The sequence below is a fragment of the Nilaparvata lugens genome, chromosome 3 (genome assembly GCF_014356525.2).
Source record: "Nilaparvata lugens isolate BPH chromosome 3, ASM1435652v1, whole genome shotgun sequence".
NCBI lineage: Eukaryota > Metazoa > Arthropoda > Insecta > Hemiptera > Delphacidae > Nilaparvata > Nilaparvata lugens.
This window is the reverse complement of record NC_052506.1, coordinates 47,481,205-47,498,286: the sequence shown is the minus strand read 5'-3', so window position 1 is coordinate 47,498,286 and position 17,082 is coordinate 47,481,205. Positions and strand designations below refer to the sequence as shown.

At 32.5% G+C, this 17,082-nt stretch overlaps 1 protein-coding gene across 1 annotated transcript in view; it reads left to right on the top strand.

Moving 5' to 3' along the window:
* The window catches only part of LOC111060626 (U6 snRNA-associated Sm-like protein LSm4), a 35,407-nt gene extending 18,424 nt beyond the window's left edge, over positions 1 to 16,983 (top strand). Inside the window, exon 5 of the mRNA XM_039423906.1 lies at positions 16,764 to 16,983. Within this exon, the coding sequence (XP_039279840.1) occupies positions 16,764 to 16,852 (89 nt within the window). The 3' untranslated portion in view covers positions 16,853 to 16,983. The remainder of the gene's footprint in view (positions 1 to 16,763) is intronic.
* Positions 16,984 to 17,082: the final 99 nt, after the last annotated feature.

Here is a 17,082-nt window from a genome sequence, read left to right as displayed (position 1 = left end):
CCACACCAGATTTTTGCTTTTGATGCCAGCTGTTAGTATGTGAAATAAGCTCTCATTGAATGATATCATAATCATTGAAGTCAATTATACTAAGAAAGCAATTTCTGTTTGAATGTGTGTTTGTGGATATGTATGTATGTCGGATGAATCTCGGAAACGGCTCTAACGATTTCGATTAAATCAGGAATAATAGTGACTATACAAACCTACAGTAACTATATTACCCACAGTATGGCCATTGACTGTCACGCTTCTGATTGGTTAGCTCGGTTACATGGTACAAATCCGCCATCAATATTCCAAACAATCTTTCAAGTCCTATCTTATAGCATTAGACATCTATAATTAGCATTGAACTTATCACTTATTTTACCGATTGGAAACATATTATGAACTTAAGTGAGTTTGATATATCATTTTCGAAGAGAAATTGATTATACTTTAAAATAGACATAAAAGATAACTTTAGAAACACTAATAAATCTTAAAACATCAATTTTCCTTTCCTCGGACTCCTCGCGGACCACTTCTAGAGCTTTCGCGGACAACTTATTGGGAACCAGTGATCTATATAAATATGTAGAAAGATAAATTTCAATTTTGTGAATTTCCTCATCCCATTCATTGGATCGAACTTCAAATAATCCAAAATTGAAAAATGGCTCAATTGAATATAACATTTTATGAAATATTTAACCATGATTAAGTGCTGATTTAAGACTTCTCTGATTGATTCTCTTCAGTACTGAGTACCCTACCCATAAGATGTTGGTACAATAGCTATTGATATGATTTTAGAGTTGCATTACTACGAGCAGTGGTTAAGATTAGAAATATCACTAAATATAAACAATAATGGTTATGTGTGTTATTTTTCAATTTCTTAGATGTTTATTAAATTCATCAAGTAGTACTATTGCCAGAGTAATTGGCTCTTCCAGAGTTTATATTCAATGTTGTGCTTTACAATATTTTCGTCAGACTTATTGGCTGAATAAAACAAACTATTTAAATGTTATGGAATCTATTGTGATGAGAATTCCATCATGCTTCTAGAAATATATATAGGAACTTTATTATTTGTCAATGGAACAAAATTTATTACAATATCATGACACATTTCAAAAGTTTTATGGTATTCTTTTGGAAATTCAGCTTTCAGGTTACGTTACATACCTTTCATTTTTACTCGCTATTATCTACGATCTACTATTTCAAGTTCCAAAACTATATTGGGAATATAGAAAAAAACATGAAAGAAATTATATCGAAGTTAATAATCACAAAAATATACTTTAATAAGTGAAAGCAAGCGATTTTACTTATAATCCCATACAAGCTCCATTGTAAAATTCAAATATTTGGAAACTTCATGGCGGCGGCGGGAAAAAAATTCGAATGGCCATACTGTGGTAATATAGTTACTGTAGACAAACCTATTGATATTGATAGATCACAAGTAAATACTAAAGTTGTCAATTTAGATAGAAATTAAATTGAGTTACATGTTAGTTTACATCCAAATTTTCATCCCTAAGCTATTCGTTTCAAGCTAAGATCAAAGAAAGAAATCATATAATGGTAGTCAATAATCAAAGTGATTGAATAAACTCTATTCAAATTTATGCAAAATTCTCATTTAAAATGATCCCACTTTAATATTTATGATAGTAAAGTTTAGGAAATGAGAAATCAGCCACAATAAATGTTATACTATTATGAATGGACTCTTATGTATGAATGGACTTCCATGGAAGAAAGAATCAGTGGATTGGCTGCTTTTACACTTTTGGATAAGTGAAACAAAAAGTAAGTGACAGGCTATGCCAAAAATTCCAGAATAAGCAAGAGATCCATGGATACCAGAGTCAACCAATTCCAAATAAACTTGATTTCCACAAAATTCACTGCAATTAGTCAATAACTTCGGTGTAAACCAGCTTGAGCGATAGGCTATGCCAGAAATTCCAGAATAATCAACAGATCCATGGATACGAGAGTCAACCAATTCCAAATAAATTTGATTTGGAATTCTATTTTCAATTGCATCAAGCAAAAGCAAAAATGACATGATCACTGCTAATTTGATAACTGTCAACAAGAAATATTAATTGCCAATGGATAAAGTCGAGGTTGACTCTTAAGCCCCGCCCAATATTCCACAAAATTCGCTGCAATTAGTCTACTATTTTACAGAGCACTTCCAACACATCAATTAATAATTCAAATGATTAGGCTCAATAATTTTCATGCCAAGCTGTGGCCTAATTTTTTATTTATTACCGATAGAGGGCATATCTCCTAGCAAATAGTAGGTCCGTGATACAAAAATTTGAGCTGAGTCTCATCTCTAAGATAACTTGATAGGAAAAATTGATCATCCAAGTGGCAGCTTATTGAAACAGAAATTTCCATCGTTTGTTGAAAACTGAAGAGAGAAAATTAACATTTGTGGTTATAACATTTAGCATTATAATTTGAAAACATTGCATGATTCGATAAAAATATTCCCTGATGTCAAGATGAGTGCATAAGAGCAACTGGGTGACACCATAAGGCATCACTAACTTTTGATTGCTTTTTAAAATACGCAGATGAATGTATATTTCAACAGAGTTGAATGTGTTGTTCAAACTGAGGTGATAGCAACGCAACTAATCATCACACTTACTGACAACGATTTTTGGGTAACTAAGTATTATAGAAATGTATTTGAATGAAACTTGAAACGGTCCTATATATAATAACATTTTCATCGAGGAGAGCACCTTTTCGGATACAAAATTGTATGACAGAGACGAGACTATATTAATTTATTATTCAAGTTATATTCAGCAAGCAATTTTTGTTTGTATAATGGATCTCAAAAACGATTATAACGGCTTTGGTGGAATTCAGGTTATAAATATTTTACAAAAATAATCTGATCATTTAATTCCCGTAGCGAAGCACGGGTACCCTGCTAGTCTTAAATACAATTGGAATTAAAAATGTAATATTGATGTTTAAATTGTGAAAAGTGGTCATGCATGCAATACGAAAATAATTAATTTCTCTGTTATTCTCCGACCAATCTTAATAAATGAGACATCCTTGAAATCTTGATAAAATTTGTTAACTTTCTAGTCACTTGTGAATTTTCTTTAACGTGAACGGTTTTCGTGAAATTTGCAATCAAAAATTTAAAATGGCCGCCATTTTGGAAATTTACATGAAAGATTTTTGTTTTATTTTCTAAAGTTGAGTCTTCATAGCATAAATTTAATATTCATGCCAAATTTCAGATCAATACATCGTTTTGTTCTTGAGATAAAAATTCCTAAGTGAATAGAACAAAATGGCAGCTATAAGGATAACCGCAGAGTTTTGGACACTTAAAATACGACATTTATAGTCTCCTATCATCCAGGAACAATACCCTAAAATGGTCGACACTACTTCTGACACACAGGCCTTATTAGGCCTATATCACGACTGTGTAAGCACAGTAAAAGTGAAAATGTTAGGAGTAAGTTAGGCAACACGCTTAACACATTGTGTGAGAGGCATCCCTTGCTCTTCAAGAATTTTCCAAGATGGGTTCTACCAGGCTTTTCAAACTCTATGACCTTCCTTGAACTTTCAAACTCATTAGCAAATCATCTTACAGATTAAACTTTTTCCATTCAATCTTTAAATCATACATCCTGAAAATTTAAAATTCAATAGATTACTTTAGTCGTTTATATTGTGATCATTATGTGATGATATTTTTTTTTTAAATATAGTATGTGTGACTGTCTAATAGTAATTCATATTCTTTAACAATGCCTCAGCTGCTTTTTTTAGAGAGTACGACCAAATTTTCCAATTGTGAACATTGATCAACAGGTATTTCCACCATTGACAGAGGGGGGCACACATTCTCTCAATATTTGGAGATATTGTTTCATAACCCCCTCCAAAAAAGAAAAACAAAGAAAAACATTCAACCTCACTATAGGCTAACTTATATGAAAGCCTAGTTGTTTTAAATCAATAATTCCCACTTTTTCTGGTTTCTTAATAATATTATCGATATTTGAGCACTAAAGTGAAAATCATGAAGTCTTGAGAAAATTGGGAATCAAGTCAAAACTACAGTAACTATATAATCATAATGGTTATATTATAGCACTAGTACTTCTGTGAACAATAGACTTCGCGCAGTTATGAATCACAGCCTCCTCTTATACTGCCTAACTATAATAGATAGTAACTAAAAATTAGTTACTATATATCAATTAGTTAAAACTAAGCCTATGATGTTAAAGTTTGAAAATTGATTCCAGACAAAATTATAGAATGCTATCTAATTTCTATCTGGCCTATTCAGGGCCACTTCAGCATTATTATTTTTGAAACAATCTATTTCATTTCATTCTATTTAAGCAAAAAATATAGTTTATACAATTTATTTTTAAGGGAAAGTCGAAATAATATTAACCGTAGCCTGCTGAACTCAATGAAAAATCTGAAATTTAGTTTTCAAATAATGGATATTTATTTATGATCCTCTCTCCGCTCGCCAGCATGATTTGACCGTGGGCAATGATTGAGGAGGAGTCACAAAGAGCCAAGCCAAAAAAGTACTACTTAATTTATAATATAATATTATGAACAAAATGAGAAGAAATATGATATGTTACTCAACAGAGAAAAAATCATTATCATGTAAAAGTTTTTTAATAGACTAAGGCCCGGCTGCACAAAAGCCGGTTAAATTTTAACCTTGATACGTTTTTGAAAAGACGGCTTCTCTGATTGGTTCTCGTGGAATTAATCACGGTTAAAGTTTGACCGGCTTTTGTGCAACCGGCACTATATCATTATTTAGGCTGTGGTCATTTACTAAACTCCAATAGATATTGAAATTTAATTTTTAACATGCGTTAGCGAAGTTCTCACTTTTGACTTACTGAAGGCCTAAGTCGTTTTCTGTCTGTTTGTATTTTCAATAACTTTAGAGAGAATTGATCAATCAGCTTGAAATTTTGAACACAAATTCTTCGAACTTTTTTACAGGTCAAGTTCGTTGGACAACAAAATTGACTTACTTCCTCGTCCTTTTTAGGTTATAAAAATAACATTGAAAGTGCATAAGAGAAAATTTGGGTGTAAGTGCACGTCCAGTGCCAACATACCTATTATCAAATTTTTGGTTATGATCGATTTAGTATGTTATTCTGAGCACAAAATCACAAAAATTAAACGGCGCTCACTATTGTTTTTAAATAAACTAAGTTCAAAGTAGCACAATTTTACATGCATTTAACCTATGAGTAGCAGCCATTTTGATTATTGAAATCATCAAATTGTGATATTCCTAATCTGAGTTTTCCTAACCTAAGCTTTCCTAACATAAAGCTTCTCCTAACCTAAAGCTTTTCCTAATCTACAGCTTTTCCTAACCTACAGCTTTTCCTAACCTTAGCTACTTATGGTTGCACTTATAGGTAAAATGCATGTAAAGTTCTGCTACTTTGAACTTAGTTTATTTTAAAAACAATAGTGAGCGCCGTTCAATTTTTGTGATTTTGTGCTCAAAATAACATACTAAATCGATCCCAACCAAACATTTGATGACAGGTATGTTGGCACTGGACGTGCACTTTAGCCAAAATTTGTTTTGATTTTTTCATTTTAGTCAGCTGGAATTAATTGCTTTCTTTAATTTTTCCATTCATTTAAAAAGCGGATGCTATTTGGGAGATATCACTCAGCCTGTCAGACAGACAGACATCATGCGCCGACACATGATTTCAGCTGAATAATACACAACATTAATTTATAAGTTCTATATTGACTCGCCTCCGCTAACGTCTGTCTGTAACCTACACGTAATTAATAATACTACTTGTGATAGCAGTTGCTATGACAAGTAAATTTTCTAGTACATTAATTATGTACTTGAAAGAGTATTGTTTACACTTACTTCATTCAATAGTTTCTTGAAGGGGAATTCCCACCGCCAAACAAAACCGCCATTCTGTTTATGAATTTGAAACATTTTCATAATTTCTTTGTCTATTTTTCATAAATGTTTCTGGAAAGTTACACTTCCATATGGTATACTGAATGTAGCCTTATAAAAAAAACATGAAGAAGTCTGGAAAAAGAAAGACTCTTCGTGAGTTCAATAGACAAAATGACTCTGATCTAGGTGACCTTATTTGTAGAATTTATCTGATATAATTATGAATTATTATTATTTGTTGATTATGATTTATATGATGTAACTAGTCATATGAATATAACAATCAGAGTGCACTTAGGTATCAACCTATTTGAGCTCAAATCTTATCCACCCTCATCGCACTCCACTCTGTCATACTTTTCGATTCCATACGGAAATTAATTGATATAATTATCAATTAATAGTTAACGGAAATTAACTAAAGATCTATCTTCCATTTATTTGTATTGAATAAGATGCTTTCATTATTAGATTGATCTCAGTTACAGTATTCATAAAATCCGGTATTTAAACTTAGTTTTGATATCACTCACAACAGTATCATCTTAAACTGAAAGCACACAGAAAGCCTTTTTGTTTGTAATTTACATTAGCATTAACAAAGGCGAGCGCGTTTCCGGTGTGCGCATTCTAACTTACTTAGATGATAAGTATTTAACCAAATGATTTTTATCCATTTGGAAGACTCGGCGCGCCTTCTTTTTGCTCTGAGCATTATAATACTCTCATAATAAGGAATTCTTAGTTTGTTCAGAAGTTTTCCTTGAAATATGGCAAGCTTTTGATGGAGTATGGATGGCATGAAGGTCTTCTTTTCAAACTGAAAAAAATTCTACCAGAGAAATTTACAGGTATATTACAATTCTATCTGACTTACAGATACTTTAGAATCAGTCATGAGAGTTCATATTCTGATGTAAAGGAGATAAGGCTGTGCAAAGGCTTAAAATAAACTTTGTACTGGTGATATTTTTCAAAGCTTTTTGATTTGTATATCATCAAGCTATCAAAATGAAAAAGTTTTCTTGGAAAAACATTTTTTTCTGATCATTACTTTTTGAGATATGAGCGTCTAAAGTTTAAATTTTTGGGACAGAACATTTCAAATTCGGTAATAGATAAATCCATGAGATTTAGAGGATAAATTCTTCATAGTGTTGTTGATATAGTAAAACAAAAATTTTCTAAAAATATAGATTTTTGTGAAAGTTATTCAATTCACCAAAAATAACTCAACTAAAAGTTATTTTTGGTTATTTTCAGTAAATTGAATAACTTTCTCAAAAATTGATATTTTCAGAAACTGAGAAAACTTTTTCATTTTGATAGCTTGATAATATACAAATCGAAAAACTGAAAAATATCACCAGTAGAAAGTTTATTTTTAGCCTTTGCACAGCCTTAAAAGCAAGAGTTCCTCAAGGGAGTGTTCTAGGACCAGCTAGAGTAGGTATATTCCAGCGATATTCCCAATCTCAATGAGAATACTACAGCAATATATGCAGATGATACAGCCATATTATCAGTAGACAGTAATATTCTTATTGCAACAGAAAAACTACAGAGATCCATCAACAAAATCCAACATCAGACTAGAAAGTGGAGAATGGAACTAAATGAAGCAACGTCGATTCATATCAATTTCAGCAATAAAAAGGATCTGCCCATACCAATAACCATCAACAACCAAGTTGTACCTTACGCTCATGATGCCAAGTATCTAGGACGACCTTGGATGCAAAGCTTCGCTGGAAGGTCCGTGTCAAGAGAGAAGAAGAGAGAAGAGCTTGGAATCAAATATGAGAAGCTGTATTGGCGGATCGAAAGAAACTCCATCCTTTCAAACCAAAACAAAGTATTTCTATACAATAATATGTTGAAGCTAGTACTGACGTGTGGTATAAAACTTTGGGAGTGTACCAAAGACATTAACATCAATGTCATACAATGATTCCAAAACAAGTTGCTGAGGAACATTGTGGATGCTCCTTGGATGTTCCTACGTCTGGAATAGTGATTTTCATGGAGACCTGCCCGCCCTCCGAGATCCAGAGGCAAGCTGAGAGGGGCGACTGCACCAACATGACAATGTCGAGGCGATCCAGCTGCTAGACAATGATGGGTTGGTGCGACGGCTCAAAAGGAGGAAACCGTTTGAACTAGTGTAGTGTCCAGTGAAAGAGCAGAGCAGAGATTCATTGAATCTAGCTTCTATAGTGCAGTCAATAAGTGCACATATTAATTGAACAATAGCAGTAACAGTTTCTAATGTGAAATTCTCTGTTTAATTATTCAAGTAGTATGTTGAGATAGAAAAAAGCTCATTCGTTTTAGACTAGATGACCAAAAAAGACTATTGACCAAAAAAGAAAATAATTTAGAATTATTGACCAAAAAAACTATTGACCAAAAAAGAAAATAATTAAAAGCCATCTTGTCCAAAACTTTTCTTCCCATCATCAAAGTGTTGCTGAAATGACATTACGTTGACGTTGGTCATATGAACTTAGACTTTGACTTTGAATATAAAATTATTGAAAATGAATATTATTATTATTATTGTGTGAGTATATTATATTACTTTTTATTTATTTATTTATCTCTTTGGAGACAACAGGTCGAAACACAAAACTGCCTCATCAACTTAGATCAAAATACTATAAATTATAATATATCATGAAAATTCTCATGCATAATTAATTATATAATTCAACTGTAAAATAAATCTCGCTGAAGAGGATATCTCAGTGAAGTGTAGTGAGTGTGCGAAAGTGTTCCACCCTGCGTGTACTAGACTGGAGTCCATCGATAAGTTTAAAAAAATGAACTCGCAAGCCAGAGCTGCGTGGAAATGTGCGAGCTGTAAGCAGGATAAAAATAACGCAGGTCAGTCGGACATTACCTTAAAAAAATTATCCTCTGATCTAATAGAGAATCTACGTAAGGAAATAAACGATCTGAAATCCTTCTTCAACTCAAAATTGGGCGACCTGGACACGAAATTGGAAAAGTTAAACACCAAAACAGATGCTATAAAAACGCAACTCAACACCCTCACGGAGGATCATAATTCTTTAAAACTAAAATTTCTCAATCTCGAAAAAGAAAACTTGGAGGATAAAAAACATGTTCAGAGGCTAGAAAAAGAAATTCACGATCTACAACATATACTAGAAAGGACAATGTTGAAATAGTAGGTATTCCCGAAACCCAGGGTGAGAATTTACATGTCGTCATGAAAGCCGTCGCAAAATCGTTGAATGTGGAGTTCAAGAATGAAGAATAGAATAGAATAGAATAGAATAGAATTTTATTGGTCATAAAATATTCACATGAATACATGGACTTCGTCAAATTTTCAACACTAAAGTAAGTCAAAACAAACACAAAAACACTAAGATCAGTCAGTATTAGAACAATAAAATAACACATGAATCACATAAAACGATTCCAATCTATTCTAAAATAGTCATGTACGGTGTACAAACATTCATCAATTAACACTGCTTTCAATACTTTTTTAAATTGTGTGCATGTGAGTTCCTTCAAGTGGTCAGGTGTGGAGTTATATAATTTGATAGATGTGAAGTGCCAGTTTCTTTGTGATTTAGTGTGACTGTACAATGGAATTCTAAGTTTGTGTCTATTTCTTGTATTTAAACTATGGAAGCTATTAGAATCATACTTATTCAAATTGCCTCGTACATAACATAATATTTTTAAGACATATAACGACGGCAACGTCAGGATACCTAAGTGAATGAAATAAGGTCTACAATGTGCATTATATGGTAGCTTGCATATTATTCTTATTGCTTTCTTTTGAAGAACAAAAATTGATTTGGCGTTTACACTGTTTGCCCAAAGCATTATTCCGTAGAAAGGAAACTCTGGATGTGTGCATAGTAAATATCACTAGTACAGACACATCCACAGTCACACATAGTCTCCGTAACATATACAATCCTTTAGCCATCCTACCTGATAAATAGTCAATGTGTGCATCCCACGACAGACAAGGGTCAATAAAAACACCTAAAAACTTCAATGGAGTCTCACCCTTAACCTTTCTGAATGCAAAGTTAATGTCAGCGGTTTTACTATCATTGAGAGAAAGATTATTGCTGCACACCAATCTTTTAGAACCAATAACTTTGATTCCTCTCACTTTCAAGATCATGCTTAGAGGGGCAATTTATTTTTAAGCCAAAATCATCTGCAAATAGGTACCCATCTTTACTATTGCTATCCATATTATTGGCAAATCATTTATATAAATATTAAATAGAATGGTCCTAAGATAGAGCCTTGAGGCACGCCGTAATCAACTAGTCTACCATTGGACAGGACGCCATCTTTGTAAACAAATTGATTCCTGCTACTAAATAGGACAATACAAGTTGAACTGCACTTCGAGTAAAACCATAAAAATTTAGTTTGTCACCTAAAATCTTGTGCTGCACAGTATCAAAGGCTTTGGAAAAGTCGTATGACCTTAGACCAACAGAATCACCACTCTCTAGGTTGCTAATTACACCACTAACCACATTAAGTATGGGATCATTAGTACTTCTTCCAGACCGGAAACCAAATTGTTTTTCAGAGAAAATGTTGTTGGACTCAAAATAGATTGACATTTGTTCATACATTAGAGTCTCAAATACCTTGATCCTAACTCTCATTTAGATGAAGTAATAGATAATGTTGTCTCTTTTAATATTATACACATGAATATACGTAGCTTAAGAAAAAACTTTGATGAATTTGTTTATACTCTTCAAAACTGTAAAATAAAATACGATGTAATAGCTCTAACTGAAACTTGGATGACTGAAGATAATATTTTTGACTATAGCATAGATGGATATACAGTTATAGATAAGCCAGGCCAATTAAATAAAAGTAACGGTTTGTGCTTTTTTGTGAAGGAATCGATTGATGTACATTATCTTGACTGTGAAAATTCGGAAGCAGATATAATCATGATTAGATTAGAAGCTTTCAGCTGTCCTTTTACTCTTATTGCGGTCTACAGATCTCCTTCTTCTAATATTGAAGCATTTCTGAATGAGTTGGACACAAGTATGTCTAATGTTCAAAAAAATGAAAATATAATCATGATCGGAGATCTGAACATTGACATTCTGCGGAATAATAATTTATCAAATGAATATAGTAGCCTATTACAAATGTATGGTCTGAGATCTCTTGTTAATAAACCTACTCGCATTTCATGTAATACAAAATCATGTATTGATCATATATTCTGGAAAAATGTGAATTTTAAGGAAAGTCATGTTCTTAGCTCCATACAAAAAACATACATCACTGATCATTTCTGTACAACTTTTCACATAACAAAATCTATCACAAATACAAAAGAAATTAGAGAGATATTTACTAAAAAAATTAATTATACAAAATTGATTGACTATTTAAACAAGAGAATTGGCAAAATGAAACTAACTTGTATGATGAAAATTTAAATTTAGATGAAAAAATTAGTAATTTCTATGACAAATTAATATTCTACATAGAACTAACCACTGAACAGATAAAAATTAAAAATAGAAATAGACCACTAAAAAAATGGATAACTCCAGGGCTGATAAAATCAATCAGAGAACGTGACAAAATGCACAAAAAATGAACAGTCAACCGTTTAATATGGAGCTACAAAATAGGTATAAGACTTACAGAAATATTTTGAATAAACTTATTAAAAAACAAAATTTGATTATTACAGGACTAAAATATCAAATTACAAAGGTAATAGTAAGAAAACTTGGAACTGCATACAGGAAATTTTAGACATACAACGTACACATAAACCACCCGAAATCGACCCAGACATTATGAATAAATATTTTTCAGAAGTAGGAAGAAACTATGCAGAGAAAATCCTCAACAGGTCCACACGAAATCAAGTTAACTTACAGTATCCATCTTGTGCAGCGGCTGACACTCCAAAATCATTCTTTATGCATCCAACAAGTTATGAAGAGGTACTAATAATGATTAAAAGCTTAAAAAGTAACTCCTCTCCGGAGTGGATGGAGTAGGCAACATATGTTTGAAAAATATAGCAGAGTTCATAGCCAAACCATTGTCAATTTTATTTAATAAATGTTTCGAGTTAGGCCATTTTCCTTCACATTTTAAAATAGCTAAAATAATTCCTCTCCATAAATCAGGTGACAAAAAAGCTCCCGAGAACTACCGTCCTATCAGCCTTATAAGCAACCTGTCTAAAATATTTGAAAAGATAATAAAAAAAACGAATGGTCGAATATCTTGAAAAGTACAAATTTATTGCTGTAAATCAATTCGGGTTTCAGGAGGGTAAATCCACCGAAGATGCAATGACTGAGTTGGTTAGAATTGTAACGGAAAACTTTAAAAACAGTAGAAAAACTCTGGCTGTGTTCTTGGACCTGGCAAAGGCCTATGATACCATTCCTCATAAAGTCCTTCTACGAAAGCTAGAGAGAATAGGTATCCGGGGAACGGTGTTAAATTTATTTAAAAGTTACCTGCATGAAAGAATACAAATCCTTGACACCAGTAAACTGACATTGACCGACTACGGTCTTCCACAGGGTACAGTGCTCTCCCCGTTATTATTTTTGGTATATATCAATGATCTATTGAAAATTGACATCAATGGATGCCATTCCATCTCCTTTGCAGATGACACGGCCTTAATTTTTACTGGGTCAAATTGGCGGGAGGTTAAGTGTTTAGCCGAGGCTGGTCTGGCTAGGGTTAAATCTTGGCTGGATCACCACACGCTGACACTTAACATAAAAAAAGTGTGTACATGCTTTTCTCTCCATCAGAAAGGTCTATCCCTACAGAGCTATTTCAAGATGGTGTAAAAACTCACTCAGACTCCTGTACATATTATAATCATTATGTAGAGTTGGAAGGGTTACAGGAGAGGGATGAAAACTGTGTATGTCAGGCATTGATAAGAGTGAGGGAGACAAAATATCTGGGAGTCATGTTAGATTCACAACTCAAATGGAACGCTCACATTGATAATATATGTAAAAAATGAAACATATTATACATAAATTTTACAGGTTAAACGGGTTAGGTGATTTAAATATATTACTATTAATTTACTTTGCTTACGCCCAGTCAGTATTACAGTATGGCATTAGGGTATGGGGTGGGGCATTGGACGTACATTTTAACAAAATCTCCTTAATTCAAAAACACTTAATTAAAGCAGCACTTGGTCGACCCAGACGTTACCCTACAAATCTCCTTTTTACAGAATTCCCAGTTTTAACAGTTAGGCAACTATTTGTGAAAAACATAATATTATACATAATTAAAAACAGAAATCTATTTACACCTCAAGCTCGAACCTACAATTTTCGAATGCAAGATAATTATCAAATTAACAGAACTGACATGACTGTATGCCGAAGACAATTTCCTTACGTCTGCAATAGACTCATCAACCTGCTACCAGAAAACTTAATAGCAAATAGAACAACAAAAGCAAATCCTAAAAAAATAGCAGAGTGGATAAAATCAATAAACACTTCTCAATTCTTACAAACATAATATAATATTAAATATCACCATCATCTCATTTCACTAACTACAGTTCATCGATAATTGTATCAATTCTCAATTATATTTCAGATATATTCCTTCCAACACAATATATATCAACATTGACTTATAACAGCAACCAATCATAAAATTTAATATAGCAGTAACTTACTCCATTTGTATTACACTTCAACTTTTCTCATATTATCAGTATTCTGTACATTTTATTGTCATACATATTTGTATTAATTTTTCTTCTCTTTCACTTGTGTATTGTACTTTTTATGAATTTTTTTTGGTACTCGCTGCCAGCACTCAAACCCTTGGTTTTGCAGGCAGCGCCTATTATGTTATTTTGTGTAACAAAGTTTTTATTTATATGAATACTTTGATTGTCTATTTTGCTTAACTTTGTTTTGACATTTATCATTGTTTTGTATTATATTTGAAATGGCAAATAAAATTTGATTTGATTTGAAAATAATAATAAAGTAACTAAACTATTGAACTAATCAAACCAAGTGATGATGCAAATTAAGTTTGCAAATTACTCATGCTGATGAGTGCATCAATATCAAATTATTTAGAGTGAGTCATATGTATGGGAACCCTTCAATAAATTGGAGACTGTTGTAGATAATAATACTGTGACTTTCAGGATAAGTTATTGGTCAAATACTCTACCTTTTGACGTACAACTGAATTTCAACCCCTCATAAGGGGGTGACTTAGGGGTTGAAAGACGAATATTTTAAATGTTAACACCCATTGTGTGGTACATAATTTTCAAGGCCTTTCTAAAACAAGGAAAATGACATCAATAAAAATGTTCTATGATACGTTTCTCAAAAATAGCGGCTGATTAAAGTTTTAGTTTTTAAAGAAATAATTGATGAAGTTCAATCAGCCGCCATTTTGGATAAAAGCAACATAGAACATTTTTATTTATGTCATATTTCTCGTTTTGAAAAGGCCTTTAAAGTGATGTATCGCACAATGGGTGTTTACTTTCAAAATATTTGTGTTACTACCCCTCATTTCTTTAAAAACTAAAACCTCAATCAGTCACCATTTTGGATACAAGTATCATAGAACATTTTAATTGATGGCATCTTTCTTGTTCTAAAAAGGCCTTGAAAAAGATATTCCACACAATGGGTGTTTACATTTGAAATATTCGAGTAGTTTATAAGTCACCCCTTTATGAGGGGTTGAAATTCAGTTGTACGTCAAAAGGTAGAGTATTCGACCAATGACTTATCCTGAAAGTTACAGTATTTTATCTACAACAGTCTCCAACTTATTGAAGGGTTCCCATACATATGACTCACTCTGTATAATTAAACCATAATATTAAAATAATAATAAAGTGATTAAACTAAAACTTACTATCAAAGAAAGATGAAAAAGAAAAGCATTACTCAAAATGTCTTATTAATGTATTAACGAAAAACTACCACAACTGCAACAAACCTAATACTACAAAATAAATTCAAGAGAAAAACAATCACCATACACAAAACTGAAAAGGGAGTTTCAAAGCGAAAAAATATCAAATGTTCATCAAGGTACTATGGAAATGCAGCAGATGTTAATCAATGATGATGAAGATGATGATAATTATTATGACTAAGACGATGACGATGTTCATCATAATAATGTGATTAATTACTACAATGAAGATGATAATTATGATGATGCAAACAAAGCCCAAGTGATGATGAAAATTAGTTTTTAAATTGAGTTTGCAAATTAATCATGCTGATGAGCGGATTAATATCCCCGTCCACAAGAGAGCTACATGCGCACATTATTCAGAAGGTATTCACATTTACGTTTAAGGCTGTGCAAAGGCTAAAAATAAACTTTCTACTGGTGATATTTTTTAAGTTTTTCGATTTGTATATCATCAAGCTATCAAAATGAAAAAGGTTTCTCAGGAAAACATTTTTTTCCCGATCATTACTTTTTGAGATATGAGCGCCTAAGGTTTAAATTTTTGGGACAGAACATTTCAAGTTCGGTAAGAGATAAATCCATTAGATTTAGAGGATAGACATTCTTCATGGTATTGTTGATCTAGTAAAACAAAAATCTTCTGAAAATACTGATTTTTGAGAAAGTTATTCAATTCACCATAAATGACCAAAAATAACTCAACTAAAAATTATTTTTGGTCATTTTTAGTAAATTGTATAATTTTCTCAAAAATCAATATTTTCAGAATTTTTTTGTATAACTAGATCAACAATACCATGAAGAATCTATCCTCTAAATCATGGATTTACTTCTTACCGAACTTGAAATGTTCTGTCCCAAAAATTTAAACTTTACTTATGTTCACATAACTTCCAAACAATTGCTGCATATTCAAGAATACTACGAATTATAACTTTTAACAGGACAATCGGTGTATTCTCACTATTGAAATCAACACAAGTTCTCATTATAAAACCCATCAGCTGACTAGATTTACTTATTAGCCCATCCACGTGTTTTGAAAATCCAAGTTCAGAGTCAAATATTACTCCCAAATCTTTCATTTTGCACACTCTTTCTAGCTCATTACATACTGACATTACCCCTCTTCCTAATAAACGAGATTACCTTACACTTATCTATATTAACAGCCAACTTGTTGTTCGTGCACCAGACCTGCAACTTATCTATGTCCTCCTGGAGTAGCATGCAGTCATCTGAATGTTGTATCTCACGCTACACTTTCACATCATCCGCAAACAGCAAGCATTTAGAATGTAGAAAGACATCAGGCAGATTATTGATAAAACAAACAATAATGGACCAAGGCTTGATCCCTGAGGAACTCCTGTATAGGTGCAATAATAATCAGACTCCTGCCCATTGATAGAAATACAATGTTTCCTCCTATAAATGTTTCCTCCTTTGGTGAAGTCTAAATAAATTGTGTCCACTCTACCCCCTCTATCCAAAATTTGAGATAATTCATCTGTGAAGCACAGTAAATTGGAGATATTGGGCCTCCCCTTTCGGAATCCATGTTGGAAGATGGAAACCTTAGGACCGACTTCGCCTTGAACCCTTTTGGAAATAATCTTCTCCAATACCTTTGCTAGTGAATTACTTTATTTAGTAATGTGAGTATATTATTACTACATTTATATTACTCTTCTGTTGTTGATTTTTTGTTCTTATGTAATTGTTTTGCTTATTTGTTCAGGAACATTCGGTGGCCGCGGAGGTCGACCAGCTCCTCTGGGACGTGGGCGAAATCCACCCAACAAGCCAAAAGGAGTCAAAGGACCTTGAACTGTTTCTCGTAATATATTATGTTTCTCGCTATGGGAAGGATAACCTTTTACATTCACGAATCACTCTGTAAATAATTTTATTTTATCCATTCAAGTGTATAATTAAACACTCTTTTATTATTTTATAAATTATGTTACAAATTTATTCTAACACGAGGGCGTTCCTCTTCACCTTTCCGCTTCATTCACAAGCGAACTTGTGTGGAATAGGGTGACCAACTGAAATGG